This window comes from Acinonyx jubatus, chromosome B3, assembly GCF_027475565.1.
Source record: "Acinonyx jubatus isolate Ajub_Pintada_27869175 chromosome B3, VMU_Ajub_asm_v1.0, whole genome shotgun sequence".
In the NCBI taxonomy this organism is placed as follows: domain Eukaryota; kingdom Metazoa; phylum Chordata; class Mammalia; order Carnivora; family Felidae; genus Acinonyx; species Acinonyx jubatus.
Window position 1 is genome coordinate 10893499 of NC_069386.1, and position 22416 is coordinate 10915914.

Here is a 22416-nt window from a genome sequence, read left to right on the forward strand (position 1 = left end):
AAGAAAGGACCTTGGAAGTAGGGCTTCCTTTGCCTGAAAGAGGCATTCTTCAAAAGCCACATCCAAAGTGCATTCCCTTCGAGTCGCTCCATCCCCTTCGTGAGAGATGTGTTCCTCCCGAAAGAAGTATTAACTCAGTCTTAATAACAGAGTCACACTTGAGAACACGGTAAAGCTCTCCCAGTTGTTTTTAGAAGGAAAAGAATACGCATCTCTTCTGACAGAATGGCGAGACACACACAGTGATGTGGAGTGAGAATGAGAAGCAGCCCTGTCCCACCCCGTCCCACCCCCGGGTTGTTGCCCCATTTGGTAGGGTCTCTTCAAGGCAAACGGGGACGAGCTGCTTGGTGTCCGTCACGGCCCCCCTCCCCACTGCGAGGTCTGTGCAGGGCCCCTTGAGTCACAGGAGCCCTTCGAGGGGATCCCTAGAGAACCTGCTGGGTTTTTGAAGCAGGCAAACGCACGGCTGGGGCACTCCTTCTCGTTGAGGCTGTGCCAGGAGGAAGGTGGATGGCCGCTTCTTTGCAGGGTCCGGGAACACCTGTCAGCAGTGACAGTCTTTCAGTGGTCACTTTAGAAACTGGGTGACAGTCAGGGCACCTGGGTGGCTCAGTTGGTTAAGTGTCCGACTTGGGCTCAGGTCACGATCTCACAGTTTGTGGGTTCAAGCCCCATGTCCTGGCTCGCTGCTGTCAGCTCAGAGCCTAGAGCCTGCTTCTTATTCTGTGTTTCCCTCTCTCTCTCTGCGCTTCCCCCACTTGCACATTCTCTCTCTCAATAATAACGTTAAAACAAAATTAAAAAAAAAGGAAACTAGGTGACAGTCTCTTTACCGAGCTTTTGTATAACGAAGTGCACCTTCTCTGGAGATGCTTGAGAGCCATGGGGAGGAGCTGAGGCCACCCTGTGCCCAGGTCCCCACTCGGCTGTTCACTAGAGCTGGGATCATTAACTTCTCCATGCTTCGTTTCCACAAGTACACAGTTGTAGCCACGTTCCTAAGTGACAGTGTGGCCAGGAGAATTAAAGCACTGCCTGCAGAAGACTGACTGTTCATAGTGCCTATTCATTAGGGATCGGAAGAATTTGTGTTAATCCTCAGATGAGACTAATTAATAACCTAATGTTATGTCTGAATCCATATTCTGTAATCGTTTCTACCAAAGTAGAAATTTGGAATTGCCCAAAGAAGGTCTTAAAAGCCAACTCTCTGAGTTCCAGAATGCATAGGTGGATGAGAAGGCCACCCACCTTGTGTCCTCAGAGGGCACCTTGACTTGGGCCCTCAGAAATCTTAATAGAAGAGCTCCCCCCTCCCCCTGCAAACAGCTGGTTAGAGGGAGATGCCTACTGTTGCCCTAATGGTGCAGGCAGCCACACAGAATATCCCAGTAACCACATCTGCAGGAATAAATAGGGCTGACGTGAGTGGCCTTGCAGAGGACATCCTCGACCAGAGCAGCGGCAGCCTTTGTGGGTCTTTCCTTGTCCCAGGGTGATTGATTGCAAGGGCTCTGATTGCAAGAGCTACAGCAGTAATCTCTTACCTTTCATCTCTGGGGGTGCAAAGATGAAAAGACACAATCATGCCATCCGAGTACTCACCATCCAGCATAGGGACAGACCAGCAAGCCAGCAAAGGCAGCCTAACATGCAAAGGACTGTAGTAGCGAGCAACTGAAGGGGCGACAGAAATACGGCAGACCGGCAGGGGAGAGCCCACCTCCTGCGTCAGAGGCTGAGGGATGTCACGTCTTCAGAATTCTTGGGTTATGATCTAGTTGCTCATCGACTCCATTTATTCAATTTTGTCAGCATGTGTTGAGACCCTATTAGGCTCTAGGGACACGGTGCTAGTAACCTAGGAAGCTTCTATTCTAGAGCTTGTGTTGTAGCAGCGGGAGGCGTGCAAAAGACCGAGTTAAAGCAATGGCCAGGTGAGCGTTGGACACGCCATGGCTGAACTGACCAGTACGTAGTTGGGTGGACAGGTCTGAGACTCACTATAGGTCATAGTGATCACAGGTTGTGATCTGTGCATGCACGGGCTCCACTTCTGATAATTCATGATTTTTAATTTAGAATTACAGTTCCTAGAGGCAGTAGGTCTGTTAATGGACCTAAAGAATGTCAGGAAAGGAAAGCAGTGTGTCTGGAAGAATCCCCAGGAGCCAGGATACAGTGATGGGAGCTATTATCCTAATAAACAAGTTTTACATGTGCCAGCACGTGGACGGGGCGGGGGGGGGGGCCATGGTGGTTTACATCCTTTCTTTTTCCACGCAAGACGATGTTTTAGCCACATGGACGTTTCCTCCAAAAGCACCACGTGGTGTCCCTGGTGCTCCCAAACTCTTGATCCCATTTGCAACCTTGGAAGCCCCCAGGGTCTCCTGGCAGTGTGCTGCACATTTATGAGCACAGATGAACTAAGCAGCATTGTACATGGAGGAATGAACGTTGCTCCAAAAATATGTGTGTTGCAACTCCTCCTCTGTTTCATTTGAGCTTGCCTATGGGTTTCTTCTCCAGACATCTGTCCGTGTCCCCGGCCATGCCTTGCAGATAGGGAAGGCCTCTGGGAAGAGCTGGCACTGTGCCAGGAGCAGCTGGCCCATCCACTTACCTCCCGGGCCTGGGACAGTCCCACCACTGCTGGGAGAGCAGTGGGGCTGCTCATCTGGGTTCACACCCAGCTCGCCACTTCCTAGTTAGGCAACCTTGGCCATGTTGCTTTAACTCCGTTTGGCTTTCACATACGGTGTCTGGTTGATACTTCACTTATTCCTGTTTATAGATGAGGAAACCCAGCGCCGGGGAGGTAGGAGTTCAGGCTTGTGGTTCATTGTTCAGGGTGCTCTCCCCCAAAAAGTGGGCTTCGAGGGTCTCTTTGTAACAAAGTTGGCCATTATTTGCAACCCTGATAAGAAGAGGAGAGACAGAAAGCCCAGAGTGGTGGTCTTTAACTGTGTAGAGAAGCTGTTACTTCTTGCACAGCTCGGAAGTCCCCGTCTTATAGTGACTGTCACATCACTGTTTAACAAAGCAGGCAGCAGGCAGCCAAATGCTTGGGTTTGTGAGGCTCCAGTGTCTTCCTGGGTGGGAGTCTGCAAACCCAAGACACGTTTCTGCATCTCAGTTGTGCCACCAAGTAGCTTTCTCTTTGTGCCCTGGCTCTAAAGCCTCCCTTGCCCAACCTTGTTCTTCAGAACGTTTTGCTGATTTGTCTTTCTTCACCCCCTCACGACCTACTCTGTGTCCACATCTGTGTCCACTCCTCCTCTCTATGCCAGAGCTGGGGGACAGGGCAGAGTGGGGGGGGGGATGGGCAGGACAGTGTGGCCTCCTGGATCTAGATGCTCAGGGTTTATGGAACGATTTGGGAAAGTCAAGACCCAGAGGGAGGAAGGAATTCAGGGGGCTGTTATAGACAGATGTACAGTGTTATCACCAGCTAGTGTGTTAAATCTCACATCCGTAGTTTGTGTTTTATTTGGAAATTGTCTCAGGTGTCAGTTGCCCTAGAGGGGCTTTGATGGTTCGGATCCCGGCTCGTTCAGTAGCCTTATGCTATACGCCTTCCCCATCACGTTCTGTCTGGTTGCCTGAGGACAACAGGCACTCTCCTCTTTTTTTTTTTTAATTTTTGTTTTTAGTGTTTGTTTATTTTGGAGACAGAGCATGAGCGGGGGAGGGGCAGAGAGAGAGGGGGACACAGAATCTGAAGCAGGCTCCAGGCTCTGAGCTGTCAGCACAGAGCCCGACGCGGGACGCGAACTCATGAACCTCAAGATCGTGACCTGAGCGAAGCCGGACGCTTAACCGCCCGAGCCACTCAGGCACCCCCTCTTTTTTTTTTTTAATGTTTGTTTAGTTTTGAGAGAAAGAGAGACAGAGCACAAGCAGGGGAGGGGCAGAGAGAGGAGGACACACAGATTCGAAGCAAGCTCCAGGCTCTGAGCTGTCAGCACAGCTTCACTGACTGAGCCACCCAAGTGCCCCTCCGGTGCGTGTCTTATGCTACGTCTTGGGGCAATAAATGGACTCTCTCTTTAAGGAAAAGTGGCATCAGCAGGTGCTAGCTGACTTTTCAACAGAGCGTACTTGAACTCCAGCCCTGCTTGCAACAGCCCTGGTGTACCCTAAAACAGTGGGTCTTCTAGACAAGGCTAGAGGCTAAAAGGGAGGGGAGGAACCCACTCCCTGTAAGGATTGGCGCATCCTAGCCCTCTGATGGGCTTTCTAGCTGGGATGAGTGTAACTGTTCCAGAGGTTTAAAATCCGAGCAGAGAGCCCTGCCTTTGATCAGTGAAAGAGAGGAGCAGTTAAAAGCTGCACGCTCTTGTCTCTGTGCACTTCATGCTGACTGCCAAGTGGCCTCTTCCTGTCCCAGAAAAATAGATGAACCGGGTGATGGCAGGGAACAGCTGAGCTGGCAGGGCTCGGGCGGGGCTTCAGGCTCAGAGTCTTAAAAACCACCCCCAAAATGCGGAGGATGGTTTATGAGTTCCCAAGCACTTGCAGGGAGTTCCCACTGGGTCCCGACAGTCCGGCTGATGAATGCCACTAATCTCCATTCCAGCCATCAAATCACAGAGCTTGGGGTTAAACTAGGTTCCCAGGTTGCCAGTGTTGGGGATGATGCAGCCAGGAATGGGGCCAGGTGCCCGGACTTCAGATCCTGAGCTCTTTCCGCTGTATTTCCTCAAGGATTCACTGGACTGTTAATGCCCTGAGAAGAAGAGGGGAGTCAGCCTGGGGCTGATTGAACAGAGACCCTTCCTGCGTCAGAGAAATGTCCCCTCTCTCTGTTCCACTTGCTCCTTTTCCAAAGGGGCCTTGCTCAGCTCCAAGGGTCCTTGCTTCTTCCACTTGCTCAGCCCCAAGGGACCTTGACTTTCAGGGGAGATGAAATCTGCCCCCGTTGTTACCTTCTCCACCCTCCTGCCCTCCTAATGCCATCCATCCCTGGGCTCCGCTGACTTTACCACCTGAATCCGTCTCCGGCCTGCTCTGCTGTCTCCTGCATTCTAGTCGGCCCTGCCCCGCTGGTCTGTGTGCACAATACAGGGGTTGCAGAATGCGTCTGATCCTATGACCACCTGCTGCTTAAAGGGACAGAGGTGGAGCCCTTCGTGGGGCTTCGCAGCCTCTTATCACACCACTGCCGCCCTGTCCCTCCACGCCAGCCTCCCTTCACCGGCTTCCATCCCCAGGCTCCCTTGCTCCCCAGACTTCGCATTTGCCGTTCCCTCGGCTGGAATTCTGGTCCCGTCATCAGTCCTCAGCTCCCAGTCACATCCCCAAGGACATTTCCCTGCCCTCCCGGGCATGTTGCTCTCCGTGTCATGGTCCTAACGTTACCGTTGCCTGAGTGATGATTCCCTTACTCTGCCCTGCCTCTATTTTGCCCCTGCTCGTGGACATCGGTGCTTGGTGCACCGTTGATAAACGGGGGGATACGGGGATCACTGGACGTGCGCTGCCACGCCCAGCAGTCTGCTGCTTTCCTTCAAGCTGTCCTCACCCTCAGCCCCCTCCCAGGGTCTTGGCCTGTGTTTGATTCACCTATGGTTGCAGGCTCAGTGGGAGCTCTACCTGTGCTGAGTGCCACAACCAACCCACAGGTGACCTGCCCACGTGGGGGAGGGGCTGCTGGCCCAGTGGCTCGGGCGGACTTGCCCCGGTGACTTTGGGCTGTGCGAGTCCTCTGCCAGGTGTTTGGGTCTGGGGCTGGGTGCTTAGCCCTCCGCACCCACTGCTCTCCCGGTGTTCCGCAGGAGCCCCACGTGTACCAGCCTGGCGGAGGGATGCGGCTCACGCCTCCGGCTTCTAGAACTGTGCCGGGCCTCCTCTGTCCTCTTCCAGCTAGCAGCCAGCGTCTGCCACATTCTCCTTAATGAGGGGCCTGTGCCTTTGAGCATCACGTGATTGTGAGGAGCCGGCGTTCCGAGAGCCCTTGTTCTGCAGGCGAAATGGCTGAGTGTCTTTGATCATGCCATTTGTCTCCAGAAATGTGCTCTCCCCTCGTGTGGATTTCCCATTAAAATCTTCCTTCTTGATCCTGTGGCCAAGGACACCATCCCCACCCTCCCAAATGCTCGGAACCCCGTGCCAGGCTGTGTGGTTCACATGCTGCTGTGCCCAGGAGTTGTGCCTGCAGGTCCCCAGGACCAGTCTGGCCAGTGGCTTCCTCCTGTTCTGACCAGCGTTGGTGGAGGATGTGCTGGGGCGTTATGTCTGTGAACAGGATGCAAGTTGTTCCAGAAAGCACCTGAGATAACATGTGACAGTACCCAGCGTGGTGCCTGGCACCCCATGGCAACCCCACGAGTGGTTTCTTAAGGAAAGAAGGAAGGAAACAACCAAAGGACAGCATTTCCCAACGGGGGTTCCTTGGAACACGAGTCCTCAGAGATGCTCAGGGAAAAACAAATCCGTGGGGGGGCGTGAGGAAGGTTATGTAGCCAAATAAGCCTGAGGAAATGTCTGTGTACTATGTGACCCTCTTGGAGACTCAGATGGTTATATTCGAGTATTAAAGGCCCTTGGGAAACCAGCTGTAAGGAAAGCTGGCTGGTGTTGTTTTATGCCACGGGACACCAGGACTCTCTTGTTCAGGTAAACTCTTCAGGCCTTTAGGAAATGTTACCTAAAGGAATAAGGATATAAGGTGGTGGGGATCACAGGAGGTTTGGAGGGATATACTGAGTCCACAGGGAGGACCTGAAGACAGGTGCAGAAAGCATGTAGCATTTCAGCCTGATGTGCAAGGGTGAGCAGGATCCCTGTGAGTGGAGGGTGGAGAAAGGCTTCTAGGCCCGGGGGCAGGTGCAAACAGAGGCAGGGGGCAGAAATGCCCAAGGGGCGCCTGGGTGGCTCAGCCAGGAAAGCATCCAACTCTTGATTTCGGCTCGGGTCATGACCTCATGGTTCATGAGTTCGAGCCCTGCGTCGGGCTCTGCACTGACAGCATAGAGCCTGCTTGGGATTCATTCTCTCTCTCTCTCTCTCTCTCTCTCTCTCTCTCTCTCTCTCTCTGCCCCTCCCCTGCTCATGCCCACACTCTCTCTCTCAAACAAACTTTAAAAAAATGTCCAAGATGGGGGTGGGAGAGAGACATCTGGTTTTGGGGACTAGGACTTAGAAGAGGTCGTGGTAGAATAAGTCCCGTGTCCATTCCTGCACCTAGCAGAGTTCCCGGTATCTGAGGCCACTCAGTAGGTCTTCGGTAAAATTAGGAATGGATGATGGAGGGCGTTCGCATTGCTCTTCTGAAGTGTCTGGACTTTAGGAGCCATTGTTTCCCAGCTGGGGGGGTTAACTCAGCATCACCTGTGGGGTTCTTGAAACACGCCCACAGTCTGGCTACACCCCCAGAGACTGATTCCATGAGTCCGTTAGGGAAGAGGGAGGTGGTCCAGGCACCTGGATGTCTTTAAAGCTCTCCGGCGATTCTAAGTGAAACCCCAACTGAAAACAAATACAAGAGGTGGTGAGGGTCCTTTGGGGGGTTTCCATCAGAGTTGTTTCTGCAACAGTTGCAAATAAGAAGAAATGTGGGGAGGAGACCCTCGCATGAAATAAGCTTGGGACAGTGTGTGACATGACCCATTTGGGAGGTCCACAGTGACATTAGCACATTGAAGGCTCTGAGAAGGTCTGTGGTAAATGTAGCACTTCAGGAGGTAGCGTTATGGCTTAGAGACGGGCACTTGTATCAACTTGGGTGTCGAAATCCACCATTTCTCTGTGAGCACTGCTCTTTCTTTTCCCAGCCGTGCGTTCCCCTACAGGCAGAGTTTTCGTGAATGCTAAATGCCACCGCTGATATGGCACATCATGCTCCCGGAGAGGTTCTTAGGGGCTGGCCTGAAGTTACAAAAGTGGCGTTTTGCTTACGAAAGGCTCTTTATTTCTTTAGCCATTCTCTGCTTGCTCCCTCTGACAACAGAAAGACGCAACAGTTGCATCTGAGACAGCTTCCAGAGTCCCAGGCGCCTTTCTCTGTCTCACCATGCTGTTTTTCCGACTTCAGCCTCCTGGGGGTCACCAATTTGAAGCTGCGGGAGATAGCTGTGCCTCTGGGGGTGCTTGGGCTTAAGCCAGCTAATGTGCCCCCACCACTAATCTTTTTCTCTCGGGCCTTCTTGGCGGTGTTATGAGGAACTGGGGATTTAAAAAAGAATAGAACTGATTGATAGGGGCGCCTGGGTGGCTCAGTCAGTTAAGTGTCCGACTTCGGCTCAGGTCATGATCTCGTGGTTTGTGAGTTTGAGCCCCGCGTTGGGCCCTGTGCTCACAGCCTGGAGCCTGCTGCAGATTCTGTGTCTCCCTCCCTCTCTGCCCCTCCCCCGCTCATGCTCTGTGTCTCTTTTCCTTAAAAATAAATAAACGTTAAAAAAATTAAGAATGAAAAATAGGACTGATTGGCTCTGGGTTTCCCTGGCCAGTCCACACCCATTGGATGCTTGGGTTTTAGTCTAAATCCTCGTTTCCTGCGCCGATGGCGTCTTGTTTGTTTGCTCAAACCATGACCTTCTCCATCCACAGGACATGGTACCTTTGGCCTGTTACCAAAGACGGGTAAATGGAAGCCGGATAGCTGCTTGTCTCACAGCTGGCAACGAGAGGGTTCCAGGAAGCTCCCCTGGGTCCCTCAACAGCCCAGAACAGAGCCTGGGGGACAGTCTCATCTGCAGCGACGAGGTCACAATGAGCCCAAGTCAGCCAGTCTTGGGCCTGTACATAGTAGGCACTCGCTTCCAGAAGGCTGTCTGACACTAGGCTTCCCCTCCCACCTGGACTTCTCCCCACCCCACCCAAGGGAATGATGTAGGTACTTCTAGAATCAGCAGTGGAAATGGCCATATTAGCTACTTATTCCCACTTCTGTCATGGCCCATGAGCCTGTGGAATGTGACCCATGGTCTCGGTTTCCACAGTGAATGTTTCCTAAGAGATTGTGACAGTTACCTTTTGAGACTGCAGTGTGTTTATTTATTGGATTCTTTCAACCATCTTGCGTTTATTAAGCATCTGCTCTCACCGGGCACAGTGCCCATATCTAGGATTGGAGCTGCCCCATCTCTGTGTGCAGGTGGCTCCTCTCATGGGAGAGACCGGAGGACCCAGGCAGGGGTGTCCCGGGGACACTAGTGCACGGATGACAGCCTGCACAGGGTACAAGGGACCCATCTTGGTGACCTCCAAACATTTGTGCCATGCCAGGAAACTTTCTAGGACGTACCCTACCATGACTTCAGTGTCATGTCTCCACTTTGGTGTTTATTCACATCTTCTTCATTACTTCTTCCGTCCCCTTTCGTTTGGATTTGGTCGTGACCTGGAGGCTGTTATGTATCTTAGGCCCACCCCGCTCCTTCCGCCGCCCTGTTCTCTTCTGCTCCTGGGACCTGTGCTCTGGGAAGTGCTTCGTGACGTCTTCTCTTTCAGAAAACCGCTTTTCCGTTGACTCACGTCCCCCTGCAGAGACCTGAAGATTTAGAAGCGGGTTCTGGAGAGGAGGCAGACCTGAGGTTTGCATTCCAGGAGAGTGGTTTTGGCAGCCGCTCAGGCAAGCCTTGCTTTCCTTGTGTCCGCAATGAGATGGTGAGACCACCCTGCCGGAATAGCCCTCGGAGTGAAATGAAGGACCCTTAGCATGTTGGCCCTCTGACACTGCTGGCCCGGCAAGCATTGGCCGTCACTGTCATAATTACCAAACAGCTGCACACACTGGCTCTGTCTCCCCTTCTTGGGAGCATTAACCGTGATGTATTGACCGCAACGTTACGAAAGAAAAAGAAGGCCAAGGCCAATTTCAGTAGCGAGCCTAAGGGCTGAAATATCTGAGTCAGGGGCAGCACCACTGAGGCCCACAGCAAGCGCGTCCCCGGGCACCATCAGGTCCCGGGAAGGGCGGTGGACAAGGACGCGTGCCCCCGACCCGCTGACCCATCCAGCCTGCTGCAGAAGGGCATCTCCTTGGGAAGCCAGTGGCTCCAGTGGCAGCTCCCAGGAGCCCCGCTTTCCCCCGCAGTCACTTCCCAGCTCTGCTTACTTGTCGCGTTTGCTCACACAGAGGCCTCCTTACAGCAGGCTTGGTGTCCCCCACCTTGAGGGCTCTCGCCCGAACGTAGCCAAGGAGCACTTCCGTTCCATTAACTATCATCATGCTCATTGAGGGCTTACCTGTGTGCCAGGAGCGCTGAGTCACATGCTTGCACGCACCGGTCTCATTTAATCTCCGCAGCCATCCGTGGGACAGGGTGGCATGCTCTGGGCATAGACCTTCTCAGTCTTAGAGATGGAATTCAGATCCCGGTACCCTGGCTCCTTATGGGACTCTGCAAGCCTTTCTTTCTCTCATTTCTTTCCCTCCCTTCCTGTCCTCCTCCTCCGAAAAGAAAAAAACAAAACAAAAAAACTCATAGACTAAGCCCCTGAGTCGTTTTCCCCAGCTCCCATAGGAGTTGTTGTATCATTATTTCTAAGCGTTAAGCTGCACGGTCGATCACCGGGGGCGGGGTCTGCGTGCTCAGTCCTCCAGCCAAGAGCAGCGCTTCTGCAAACCGGAACCGGAATAGCACCCTGTTAAGAGCACGTTCCGTGGCAGCCGGTGCCAGGGTTGGAGTTTCTGCCGTGCTTCCCTAACCCTGGGAACCACTCCCTGCCTCAGTTTCCTTATCTGTAAGTGGGGGCTGTACCTTGCCCCAGGATCACAGGTGTGCTGTGAGGATTATGTGATTTGATGTGGGAGTGGTTAGAACCGTGCTTGGCGCCCTCGCGATGCTCTGTCCGCGTCCGTCCGCACAACTTCTCCAAACCTGCCTTTTTCCCTCCTGGAGGGACTTGCACGCTTTCAAGAAATCTCAATCCTACAGGAGTGTCTTCAGAAAACAGCAGTGGAAAACCCACCTTCCCTGGAGAACTCCCCCCCCCCGCCCCGTGCTGTTTTCAACTCCGTCCCAGCCTGCTGGTGATGGTATCTGGCTCCCGAGGAGAGGTGAGGTCTATCCCAGCTGGTGAGGCTGCCTCCCACCCCAGCTCCCAGCTTCGGAGGCTAAAATCAGCGGGTGGGAAGTAATGAGCTAAGGGGCACCAGGGGTGTTCAGTGGCCTGGTGTGGCCTTGGTTCATTAGTTTCTATTTGTCTGGGCCACCTCATTAGCTACGGCCTCCTTGGAAGGTTAGAATTTTATGGGTTTAGCAACCCATTTGAATGAAGAAGGCTTGAAATACTGGGATGGCCCTAGGATCAAGCTAATTAATACTCTTTTTCAAATTGGGGCTTTGGAGGGTAGGCTGAACCTTTGAAAAGGAATCTTTTGAGAGAGTTACAAGTCATTGCAATAAAACCTAGGATGGAGGGAAGAACCTGGGAGCAGAATAGCTGAACACGAGGCATCTGTCATTTCTGGCAGTGAATCGGCTTGGTAGAGGAGAAAAAAAAAGAAGAAGAATGTTCTTCATGCAAATAAGATCCACTGAGTTTTCCCTGGGCCTTCTGTCAGATGATCCTCAAACTTAATAATTTTCACATCTAATTCAATGTGAAATTAGTCATTAGGTATTAAGACAAAAGCAGGCAGGCTCTCCTATCTCAACAAAGAATCTTCCCCACTGAAGTGGAATTATCTCTGGAATAATTAAAATGGTCGCTGAAGTACGAAAACATTCCATTAACCGGAGTTTCTTCTGTCGAGAGGTACCCTCCCCTTTCCCCAAATAAATCGTGATGGCCATGATCAAGGACAAGGAGATACCAAGACCCAAATAATGTGATCAAAATGAAATCCTCCTTGGTGTCCTTTCTGAGCCAGAGAACAGAGTTCCTAGTTCGAGGATGCTGGTGATTTCAGCTCAGCAACGGATGGTCTGCGCCCTAACAAAGGAGATGAAGCCTGCAGTGAAAGGGATGATTGTTTTCCTGGAATGTCCCCAACCTGCCGATTGATTGTTGGCAGTGTTTCCAGAGTTTAGACATCTTAATTACAAAAGAACGCAATGATCGCGAGACGGTGTTTCTATCTGCCAAACATAACCAGCTGGGGGCTTTCGTATTCACTCATTACAGGGAGGTACTGTGGTCGCTAGATGGGATCCATACCTGTCTCTCTACGGTGTGAAGGTTGGTGTTCCGTGCCACACAGCCAACCAGTCCCTCATCACAGACACATTACCCCATCACAATGTGCCACACACAATAGCAAATCAGCCTTCACTCATTAGCAGTAATTTATGATGATGGAGTCTTAACATCCAACGGGCTTTTGAACATGAAGACAGATACCTCTTTGCCCTCTGTTTACGCCCAATGTATTCATCTTCCATATTTGTTTAGCAGTCCACATTTTTAAATCTTGCACAGTCAACATCCCTGTAAATATTTGTATGATTCTTAAATAATGTGTATTTAACCAAGGAAAATTTCTCAACGTTTAAACACAGATTTAGACACTAGACACTTTTAGCATCATTTATTTGAAATGATGTTCCTAAAAAAAGTCAGATTATCTTAAATGCTTGAAACCCTGCAAAAACAAACAAAACACATGTAGAGGTCAGTGCGTTTGCAAAAAAAAAAAGGTATAAATGAATGAATATTATAGATTTAAAGTTTCTGAGTGTGTGGGGTGTGTGTGCGCGCATGTGCGCGTTCTTGTACATGGTTGCATCATCCAACAGTTGCCTTCCTAAGGTTTTAGTAAATTTTGTGAGAAACTACTACAGGAAAGAAGAGGCCACCAGCTCTGGTCACTTTTTTAGTTGGGATGTAGGACAGAGTTTCTCAGCCCACAGTGATTCTGAGCGTCTAGTTGTCTGACTCCATTCCCATAAGAGTGTTCTTCTCATTATGTCAAAGGATCTTTAAATCCTTCTCTTGGGGGTTTCATTTTTGAAGCTTGGTCTCTTCCATGGAAATGATAAATTTTCAGCTGTGCGTATCTGCCATTTCCTGACCCATTGTTCTGTCATTTTGATGTATTGAGCTTGTCTGTTAACATTATTAAAAACTTATGTATCCCCTATTATTATTCTATTCTAATTAGTTGGGCCATTTAGAGGTTTCATCTCCTAGGAGATGAGATTGAGTCTGTGTAATTAGCTCTCTTCTTTAGGACAGCTGGCTAATTCATCACCTTGGAATGCAATTGTAGACTCCCGGCTCACCTGTTTATTTTGTGTGACCATGAACGCTGGTGGGTTCTTCCGAGACTTCGGATAATACTTGCTTCATCTGGGACTCAATTTTATCTTTTCTGTTTACACAGGTGGAACCACATGCCAAATATTCTATATTATTATCACAACAGAACAGAGTTTCCCTAACTCCACTGGCATACCACTTTTATAATTTTTTTCGCCGTATCTGCTGACCACCCGTACCATTATTTACCTAAGGCTTATCTTTAAATAACTTTAAATCTCCTTGTTTTAACCTGGCATCGTTTTAAGCTATGAGAGCCATGAAAGCACACATTGGATATATCCGTTACATTTCAGTTGACTTTTTTGTAAGGACACATTAAAATAACAGCATAAGTATTGAAGCGACGGGTTGTCCCCTAATACCCGCACCTGCAGGGACCCCTAGCGCACCGCCAGGAAATGTCATCGTACCATAGTTGAGGGGACCTGGTGGAACACCAAACATCAAGGATTCAACTTGCTGGCAATGATCCAAATAATGTGGTTGCATTCAAACAATTAAAAACACAACAAGAACAACAACAAATCGCACATTTTTTTAAAGCACCAATATACGTGTGGAATCTTAAGTGGTTTATGAAACCACCTGCTTTGAGAAATACAGAGTATAATAAAATAAGATTGAAATGCATAACCTCAGTAAGACCTGCCTTCTGACTCTGGTGGTGCTTAATATGGTGCACAAGTCACCAAGTGCTTTTGCCTGCCGTCGGTTCTCACCTGAGCCCCGGGCACCAGGCTGGGCAGGCAGCTTCTTCTGTGTGGGACTGGATGATGAGAAAAGACCACCTGAGGGTGAAGGAACAAATGTAGCAAAGATCTGGGGCAGAGCATCTCCGGAGAGGGAGGAGCCCCTAGTGCACAGCCTTAGGTGGGGAGGGCCTGCTTGGGATAGGAAAGAGTGGGAGCAGGCAGGCTGGACTGGAGGGAGAAAGGGGTGTGATAGGAAGTGTCATCCGATTGCTAAGGGGAAGTTTTGAGCAGGATGGTAATTTGAGTTGATCCCACTGGCCACAGTTTAGGGAATGATTATTTCAGATCAAAAGTCAAGACTCAACTGGTCTTGACCCTACCCTAGTTGGGTTGCTCTGGGACTCCCCGATGTGAGAACTCATGGAAACTTTTTCCAAGGAGTTGGCCGTAGACGTGTTGAGAAGAGGTGGGGTTTGACTCAGCATATGTATGTATGTATATGTGTGTGTGTGTGTGTGTGTGTGTGTGTGTGTATACGCGTAGAATTCCATTTCTTTCTTGAAACTTCTCAAAGTTGAAAAATATATACATACATACGTGTGTGTGTGTGTGTACACACGTATGTATGTATGTATGCATTATTTTGTTTTTGAGAGAGAGAGTGAGCAGGGGAGAGAGAGAGAGAGCGCACATCCCAAGCAGGCTCCATGCTCAGCACAGAGCCTGATGCAGGGCTTGATCTCATGACTGTGAGATCATGACCTGAGCTAAAATCAAGTGTCGGACACTCAACCAACTGAGCCACCCAGGCGCCCCAAGATTGAACATATTTTCTTAACATACATATATAGTCACAAATATTTATCCTAGGTCTATTGATAAATATGCTTATATATACTGATGTAATTATAACATTTGCAGTTTATAATTTATAATTAAATTCTATTTTTTCCTTTGAGAAACAAACCCCAAACTCTTTTTTTGGCAGGGCAGGGAAATGGAAGTAATTTGTCATTGCTTATAAAATATCTTACCGTTTCCAGTAAACCAAGAAAAGGTGTGATATCGTTTCCCTCGTTGCATTCAGTCTCAGTTTAGATGGCTAAATATCAGCCTGTATTTTGAAGCCAGACTCTTTACAGTTGTGGGTGACTTCCCATCGCTAGGTTTCAGCCTGAGCTACTGGGTGATACCCCGGGCTGTTTACTGAGATACACAAAAGCATGTCAAGAAGGGACCCGGGGGGGCAGAAGACCTGGGAGTGCAGTGTGTGACCGTGGCTCTCTGCTTGTCTCTCCCTGCAGTGATCCCGAAGGTCACCAAGCACCTGCTGTCCAACCCCGTGTTCACCTGCATCATCCTGGCCGCCTGCATGGAGATTGCAGTGGTGGCTGGCTTTGCCGCCTTCTTGGGGAAGTACCTAGAGCAGCAGTTTAACCTTACCACCTCTTCTGCCAACCAGCTGCTCGGTGAGTCCGCCTCTCCGTCCCCCGGGGAGGGCAGAGGGCTGCCGTCCTGCGTGTAACACTCTCAGGGTCTACCGAGGCCCCCCAGAGAAAGAGCCCAGGCTCTGCTGTTCCTTTAGCAGCAGTATTCATGGACTCTGTGTGCAGAAGGCATTTCAAAGTATGTTCTTGGGGTCAGATTTGCCAAAAGGATATGATAAAGACCTAGAATATAAAGTGTATGTAAGAAGCCTTGTGACAGGCCAGGAGATCAGTAGATGGGTGCGAACTGCAGAATTGAGGAGACGAGGGAATGAAGGGAGAGGGGAATAAAGATGTATCCTGAAAGGCTAGCAGGCTTCGGTCAGGTACGTAAAAAAAGTAAGAATATTTCTGGCAGCATGAAACCTGCAGTCAGCAAATACAGAGGTTGGAGGCCATGCACTCCTTTCCTGACCCCTGCCCGTGGCAGACGTACTTCATGGATCATGGTACTCCTTCTCCCCAAGAGCCAGCATGGCCTTCCCATCCTTCTCAGTAGTAGTCTACAGGCATCCGTTCCACTGTTTGGAGTTGGCTTGGTAAGGAAAACCAATTTGCCCTCAGGGGAAGAGCATTACTAAGGGGGAGTTAGGAAAGTGGCCTCCTTGCAACTGACCAGGGAGACGGGAGAGTTAAGGACTCCAGGGGTCTGGCTCGGACAGCTGGTGGTACCATTTGTGAAACCTGGAAACCTCAAAGAATCAGATCCGTGGGGAAGACGATGAGATCGCTTTTGAAGTTCCCGAGCGCGAGATGCCCGTGGTGTATCCACGTGGCCTCCTGGACTCGGCGGGGGATCCGGAAGGAGACCCGGGTGAGGCAGAGAGGTTTGGGAGCATCGGTGTACGGATGGAGGACACGGGAGTGAACGTTACGTGATGAGAAGGTGGAGAATTAGAGAAAAAGGGTGAGAGACCAACCGTGAGGAAACAGTGGCGTCTGTGGGGGAGTTCGAGAGAAACCCACAGGGCATGAGAGTCCAGGAAGAGATGATTCCAAGAAGGGAGCCATTAGCTTCCTCCCATTAGTTGCAACAACCAGGACGCCCTTCCACCTGTGTCAGAGCTGTGTCCGAGAAGTGGTGAAGTGGGGAGCCTGTGCTGTGTGTGGAGAGTAGCCCACACAGAGGGACGGCGTAATCTGTGACTGCAGGACACTTTCCCGAAGGTCAGGTGTAGAGCAGAGGAGAGTGGCCCCAGCAGGCGGGCCGTGTGTGTCGGGGTCCAGGGGATCGGTGGAGATGCTGCATTGCTGGAAAGGTTGGAAAGGTGAGCAGGTTGCTAAGTGTAGGGGAAAGAGCCAGCACAAGGGGATTTGCGGGAAAGAGCGGGGTGTGGACGGACAGCCCTCGACAGAAAGGCTCATCCGTCCTACAAGTGCAGAGGAGAGAAGCATGAGTGTGGCCACTGAGAATCCGGCTAGGACAGCCCTGCATCTGAGAGAGATCTGCGGCCACACGAATGACCTTCTCTGGTAAGTAGGGGCGTCAGGTCATCTGCTGAGGGGAATGGTCTTCTTCAGCGCTTCCTGTATCTTTGCATAATGGCCCATAAACAAATGCAAAGCCGCTAACCCGTCAGGAGTCATCAGGAAAACACATAACTGCACTGCGATACCACGGACTGATAGCACCGAGTGTTGATGAGGATGTGGAGCAACTGGAACTCTCGCGTGCGGCTGTTAGCAGTGCCCAAAGGTGGGAGCGCTTGGGACAGCTCCTGGGCAGTGCCTGGGAAAGCCAGTGTTTACGCTGGGATCCATCCGTTCTACTTCTGGGCATGTTCCCACCAGAAATGAATGTTGAAATCCGTTCGTTTAGATATGCGTATGTGACAGCGTTCAGAGCCTCCTTGTGCATAATAGCCCCAACTGGATTCAGCCCAGATGTCTGTCGACAGGAGAATGGGTAAATAAATTATGGAATGCTCGTGCAGTCTTCACACAGCATGAAAAAGCAAGCCTTTTCATACCTGTCTCCGTGTGGGTGAATCTGACAGAGTTGAAAGACGTCAGGCACAAAAGAGTACATATGTATGTGAGTTCAAAAGAGGAGAAGTTAATTAAAATGATGGAGGCCTTGATGATGGCTACTATCTTTCCAGGAGGAGGGGGAGGGCAGCCACCAGGGAACCTTCCTGGGCTGCTGGAAATGTTCTAAGCTTGATTGGAGCCGTGGTTATAGGGGTGTATACAGATGCAGGAATTGATTGGCTGTTCCCGTAAGCTTTGTGTACTTCCCAGCACATGATGTATCTCAATTAAAAAAAAAATTAAAAACATACTATGATAATGCAGCTGGGTCATAGCACGTCTCCTTGGGAGCTGCTAGGGTTGCACAAGCCTTCTTTCTTTCTTTTTTTCTTGTTTCTTTTCTTTCTTTTTTATTTTTTTACTAATAACGCTTTACCATCCACTTCTGTGTTAAGTGTCACTTCCAAGAAGTATTAGCAAAATGCAGGCAGCCCTTTAGTTCCTGTCTGACAGAGATAGGTAAAGTGGGTTTCTTTTATAATTAAAGTCATAACTTTTTCGTTATAACCTGGGGTGTCTCTGGTTTCACCCTCCGGCAGCCAGTTTCTCCATTTCTTCCTCATTCCTGTGCTGCTGTTCTTACGTGCTGATTGCATTTGCTTGGTTGCTTCAGCGCGGGGACTGTGTTTTATTTCAGAGTAGACTCCTAAGGTTTCTATTGACAAACAAATCAATAGTCTTCAGGGCAGAAGGTCAAAACAACAATCTCGCCTTCTTGCACCTGTTTCTTTCCCAGTGACTCTGTCTGTCAGAGGGCCTGGCAGGGGAGGACCTTGCGGAGAGGCCACCTGCTGGCCCATCTGTCAGTCCGTCTGTCCAACAGTCCATGCAGCATGTGTGCCCTCTCCCTGTGTCCTGCTTGGGGCCTCACTTTAATCAGCATGGACCCTGGAGGGCGGGCGGTGGGGACAGAGTGAAATACTGGGAGCACCAGGCAAGGCTCTCATCAGAAAGTGCTTGGTTCCTACAGACCCAGGGGATAGGGCCCAAGCAGTCATCCCTGGGCCTTCGTGCGTGGCTCTGTGCCAGCCTTGAAGCCATCAACAAATGGGACAGAGTCCCGAAAAGAGCTACATAGATGATTAAGGTGCTGATGGCATGGATTTATGCATGAAGATAAAAAGGACTCAATCTGCATAGGTTAACGTAATGAGGATAGTTTCGGGGAAGTTCTGATAACTGAATGCTAAGGCGGCACACACATCAGGGAGGAAGAGAGAAGGCTGATGATGGCTGGGAGAAAAGGCGCCGAAAGCCTGTTATTGCCATAGTTACCATCATCACCAGGTGATGCTCCCTGCGGTCTCTGCTAGGAAATGAAACAAAGCACATGCCTGCTCTCTGGGCGTGCGCATGTCCTCCCAGTGTTCATTCACACAGATCCAACCTGCTCACCTTTCCATGCATCCTGAAAATGAGCCTCAGCGCCTGCTCTGTGCGAGGCACACAGAACCGTCTGGACTGAGTGGGATGGAGAAGGTTCTTGGGCTCAGGGAAGCTTCGTCTGGGGAGGGGGAGAGTGAACAAGAAACAAGAGAACTAAAAAGGGACGAGGCAGCTTCAGACAGTGGGGAGAGCCATGAAGACAATAAAATGGGGTGAGGAATGATAGGGAGGCCCCTGGGTGGAGTGTAGAACCACTCTAGATGGTGTGAGCTGGGAAGGCATCTCTGAAAGGAGTACGGGGCCAGCCAAGTGGAGACATAGTGCAAGAATGTTCCAGGAGAGGGATCAGCAAGTGTAAAGCCTGGGGGGACCTGAATGGGCTTGGTCCATCCCGGGGAGGGAAAGGAGGAACAGTGGGCATGGGGTGAGCAGAGAGAGGCACTTGGGGGCTAGATCGTGAAGGTCATTTCTACGCCAAGAACAAGGGAAAACCAAGTAGATATTCCAAGAGCATCAGGTAACACAGAGATCTTTGTTTCATTTAAATGTGACTTGAGCTATTTTCTTGCAGAGCTCAGCCTTCCTGATTATGTTTTTCTTACCCTAATATTAAAATTAATTTGCATTCTTTTAGCACATACCAGCTGGTTGGTGTAGTCGATTGACCTAGAGGTCTGTTGATTGGCAAGAAGGAGGCAGCCTGCCCTGGGAAATTGGCCATGTACTATCTACATGGTGAATAAATGACACACGGCTAATTTAAAGCTGAGTTTTAGATGAAGCAAATCAGAACAAAGCAAAGACCAAACAGGAGATTGGAACTCTAGGACCCTTCGGCCCTTCTAAAATTCCATGAGTCTCTGAGAATCAGAAATAACAGGTTTATGGTCCTGTTGCCTTGCAGATAGCTCTGTTTATAAGAGAGGGGGGAAATTTTATGCCAATTATTCACCAAGAATTAACAAAACGATTTATTGATTCTACTTCCGGAGAGGTCTGGGAGCTGGTTAAAAGGCCACCTGCATGGGCCGGTGAGTCCTAGGACCTTTGTTTGCACACCGCCAGGCCTTTCCATGAAGCCCTCCTTGACTAATGAGAAAAAGAGAGAAAACCCCCAAATGATCTTGAGTCCCCTTTTCCCACGTCATCTCAAAATGCACAGAGAGTACATTAGTGCTCCGTGATCTTTACGTCCCTAAAACATGTGTTCCAAGTCTGTCTGTCTTTGTCTCTTGGCTGTTCCCATGCCAGCCGTGTCTTTCCCATGAGGGTACCTCGCTTTGCATGATAGGTGTAGGTATTTGGACCCCTAATAACGGAGTGTGTACATGTGTGTCTCCCCCAGTTTTCTGTGAGCTCCCTGAGGCCAGAAATAAGGCCCTTTGTGGAGACCTAGGGGTGGAGGGCAGCATGGAGAAAGGGGTGCAGTCGTGGTATCCCTGGGAATTCAGGTTGGACAGGGTTCAGCCCCCAGCCTGGCACTCATCTGTTGTATTGACTGGTCCTGGTTTCCCTGCTAACAGTTTCTGCTCCTCTGTTTTTCTCCCAGGGATGACTGCAATTCCATGTGCCTGTCTGGGGATCTTCTTGGGCGGTCTCCTGGTAAAGAAGCTCAGTCTTTCCGCCCTCGGGGCCATTCGGATGGCCATGCTCGTCAACCTGGTGTCCACAGCTTGCTATGTTTCCTTCCTCTTCCTGGGCTGTGACACGGGCCCTGTGGCTGGGGTTACTGTTCCCTATGGAAACACGTAAGTCCCACAAATGTCTCTTTCCGCCCCTGCCTGCCCAGGGGATGCCATGGTAGGGTAACCAGCTTTGTCTCTGGTGACCATGAATGGAGGGTTCGATGATGCCTCTGTATCTTCCTCCCAGTGCCGGAGAATCAACGTGGACCTCATGGGTAGAGGGTGCAAGGCCATTCCACTCAACAGCTGTCTCCTGGGACAGCCGGGAACACACGGGGGGAAATCGTCCTACATTCACTCCCCACAGTACTCCTATTATCATTTTGATCATTTGACCTTAGGAATAATTAAAGATAACACAGAGAAATTTTATTTGAAAATTCATCTTAGGGGCTCCTGGGTGGCTCAGTCAGTTAAGCATCCAAGTCTTCATTTCGGCTCACGTCATGATCTCACTGTTCGTGGGTTCGAGTACCTTGTCAGGCTCTGTGTTATCAGCGCAGGGCCTGCTTGAGATTTCTCTCTCTCCCTCTTTCTCTACCCCTTCCCCACTTGCTCGATAGATAGATAGATAGATAGATAGATAGATAGATAGATAGATAAGTAAGTAAATAAATAAATAAGTAAATAAATAAATAAAAACTTTAAAAATTTCAGCCTAAAAGGAAAGACAGAATAGATTACAACCATTCCTGAAATTATCAGGAGCTATCATTAGGCTCCCATAGTAATTATAGGGTCTCATCCACAGTAGGTATTGATAAGTATGGGAGGGCAAAGGAGGTGGGGAATAAAAGAGGGAGAAGTGAAGGAAGTTAGTTCTTATGGGACACTTTTTTTTCTAGTTATTATCCCAAGGCTCTGACCTAGAGTCCAACCAGAATTGCCCCAGAGGAAATTAGGAAGAGTCCAGCATCCACAGCTGTCCCCCTTTCTGTGTGAGACTTGGAAGCTGCTTGGGGATCAGCCTGGAGCATCAAGGGTGCAGCAGAGTTGGCCTGCAGGATACCAGTTCCTCCTCCTTCCAGTCTCCTCCTCCTCCAAGCAGGCCATCAGGCTTTCTCCTATTGTCCTGTATCTAGAAGGTATAGGCACCCGCAGGGTCAAGCAGGCTGAATGTGGGAACACAGGTGAAGGCAGCTGTCTGTATATTCATGCATAGTCCAGGCATTTGTGTGCCCCTCTGTCCCCTTTACCACCACCGTGGCCACTTCTGCCCCCACCCCAGCCCTGGTTCCTCCCCCTCCCAAATGTGGCACCTTCTGGTTTGTGCATACCATGAATAACAGCTTTTGGAGAGAAAGACTGCCAGCCTTAAACTGTGCCAGCTCTCAAGTAGTAAACTTGTCGCGGTTCAAAGCATAGGGTCTTACGATAATGAAGTTCTTCTTCATTAAAAAAAGGAAAAAAAAAAAAGCTCAGGGACTACAGTCCAACTGCTAACTCTCCCCAGATTGGTAGAGCTCCAGAACCCCCTCCCCCTTTCCCATGTAGAAGGTGGGTATGTTTGGGCAGGCGACTCAGCCTGGCTCTGCCTCAGTTTCTCTCTTATCAACCCCATGGGGTTACACAGAGAATAAGTGAAATATCCGTGCGGTACCGTGAATAGTGCCTGCCACATAAATTGTCAGATATCACCGTCATCATCATTACTATGAAGCGTTCTTGAACCCTGGGAGGCTCAGCTGAAAATAACGGGGCTGGAAGGAGAGCCTGCATCTCTTTCGGAGCTCACAACGCCCACTCCGCCCTTTTCCTCTTTGCAGTTTTCAGGCTCTGGGTAATTGTGCCTTTAATGGTACAAAAGGAAATTTAAAATAACTCGTGTTCTTTTTCTCAGGAAGTTGAATCACACAGACGATAGTTATGGAAGCCAGTCTAGTTGAGGTGTTGTTAAGCATCGTGAGGCGTACTGCC

At 50.1% G+C, this 22416-nt stretch overlaps 1 protein-coding gene across 3 annotated transcripts in view; it reads left to right on the forward strand.

The window, feature by feature from the left end:
• SLCO3A1 (solute carrier organic anion transporter family member 3A1) overlaps positions 1-22416 on the forward strand; it is a 310573-nt gene that overhangs the window by 241066 nt on the left and 47091 nt on the right. For all 3 annotated transcript variants that reach the window (XM_027067982.2, XM_027067981.2, XM_027067983.2), the window contains exons 5-6: positions 15215-15379; positions 20364-20562. In XM_027067982.2, coding sequence (XP_026923783.1) covers positions 15215-15379; positions 20364-20562 — 364 coding nt within the window. The remainder of the gene's footprint in view (positions 1-15214; positions 15380-20363; positions 20563-22416) is intronic.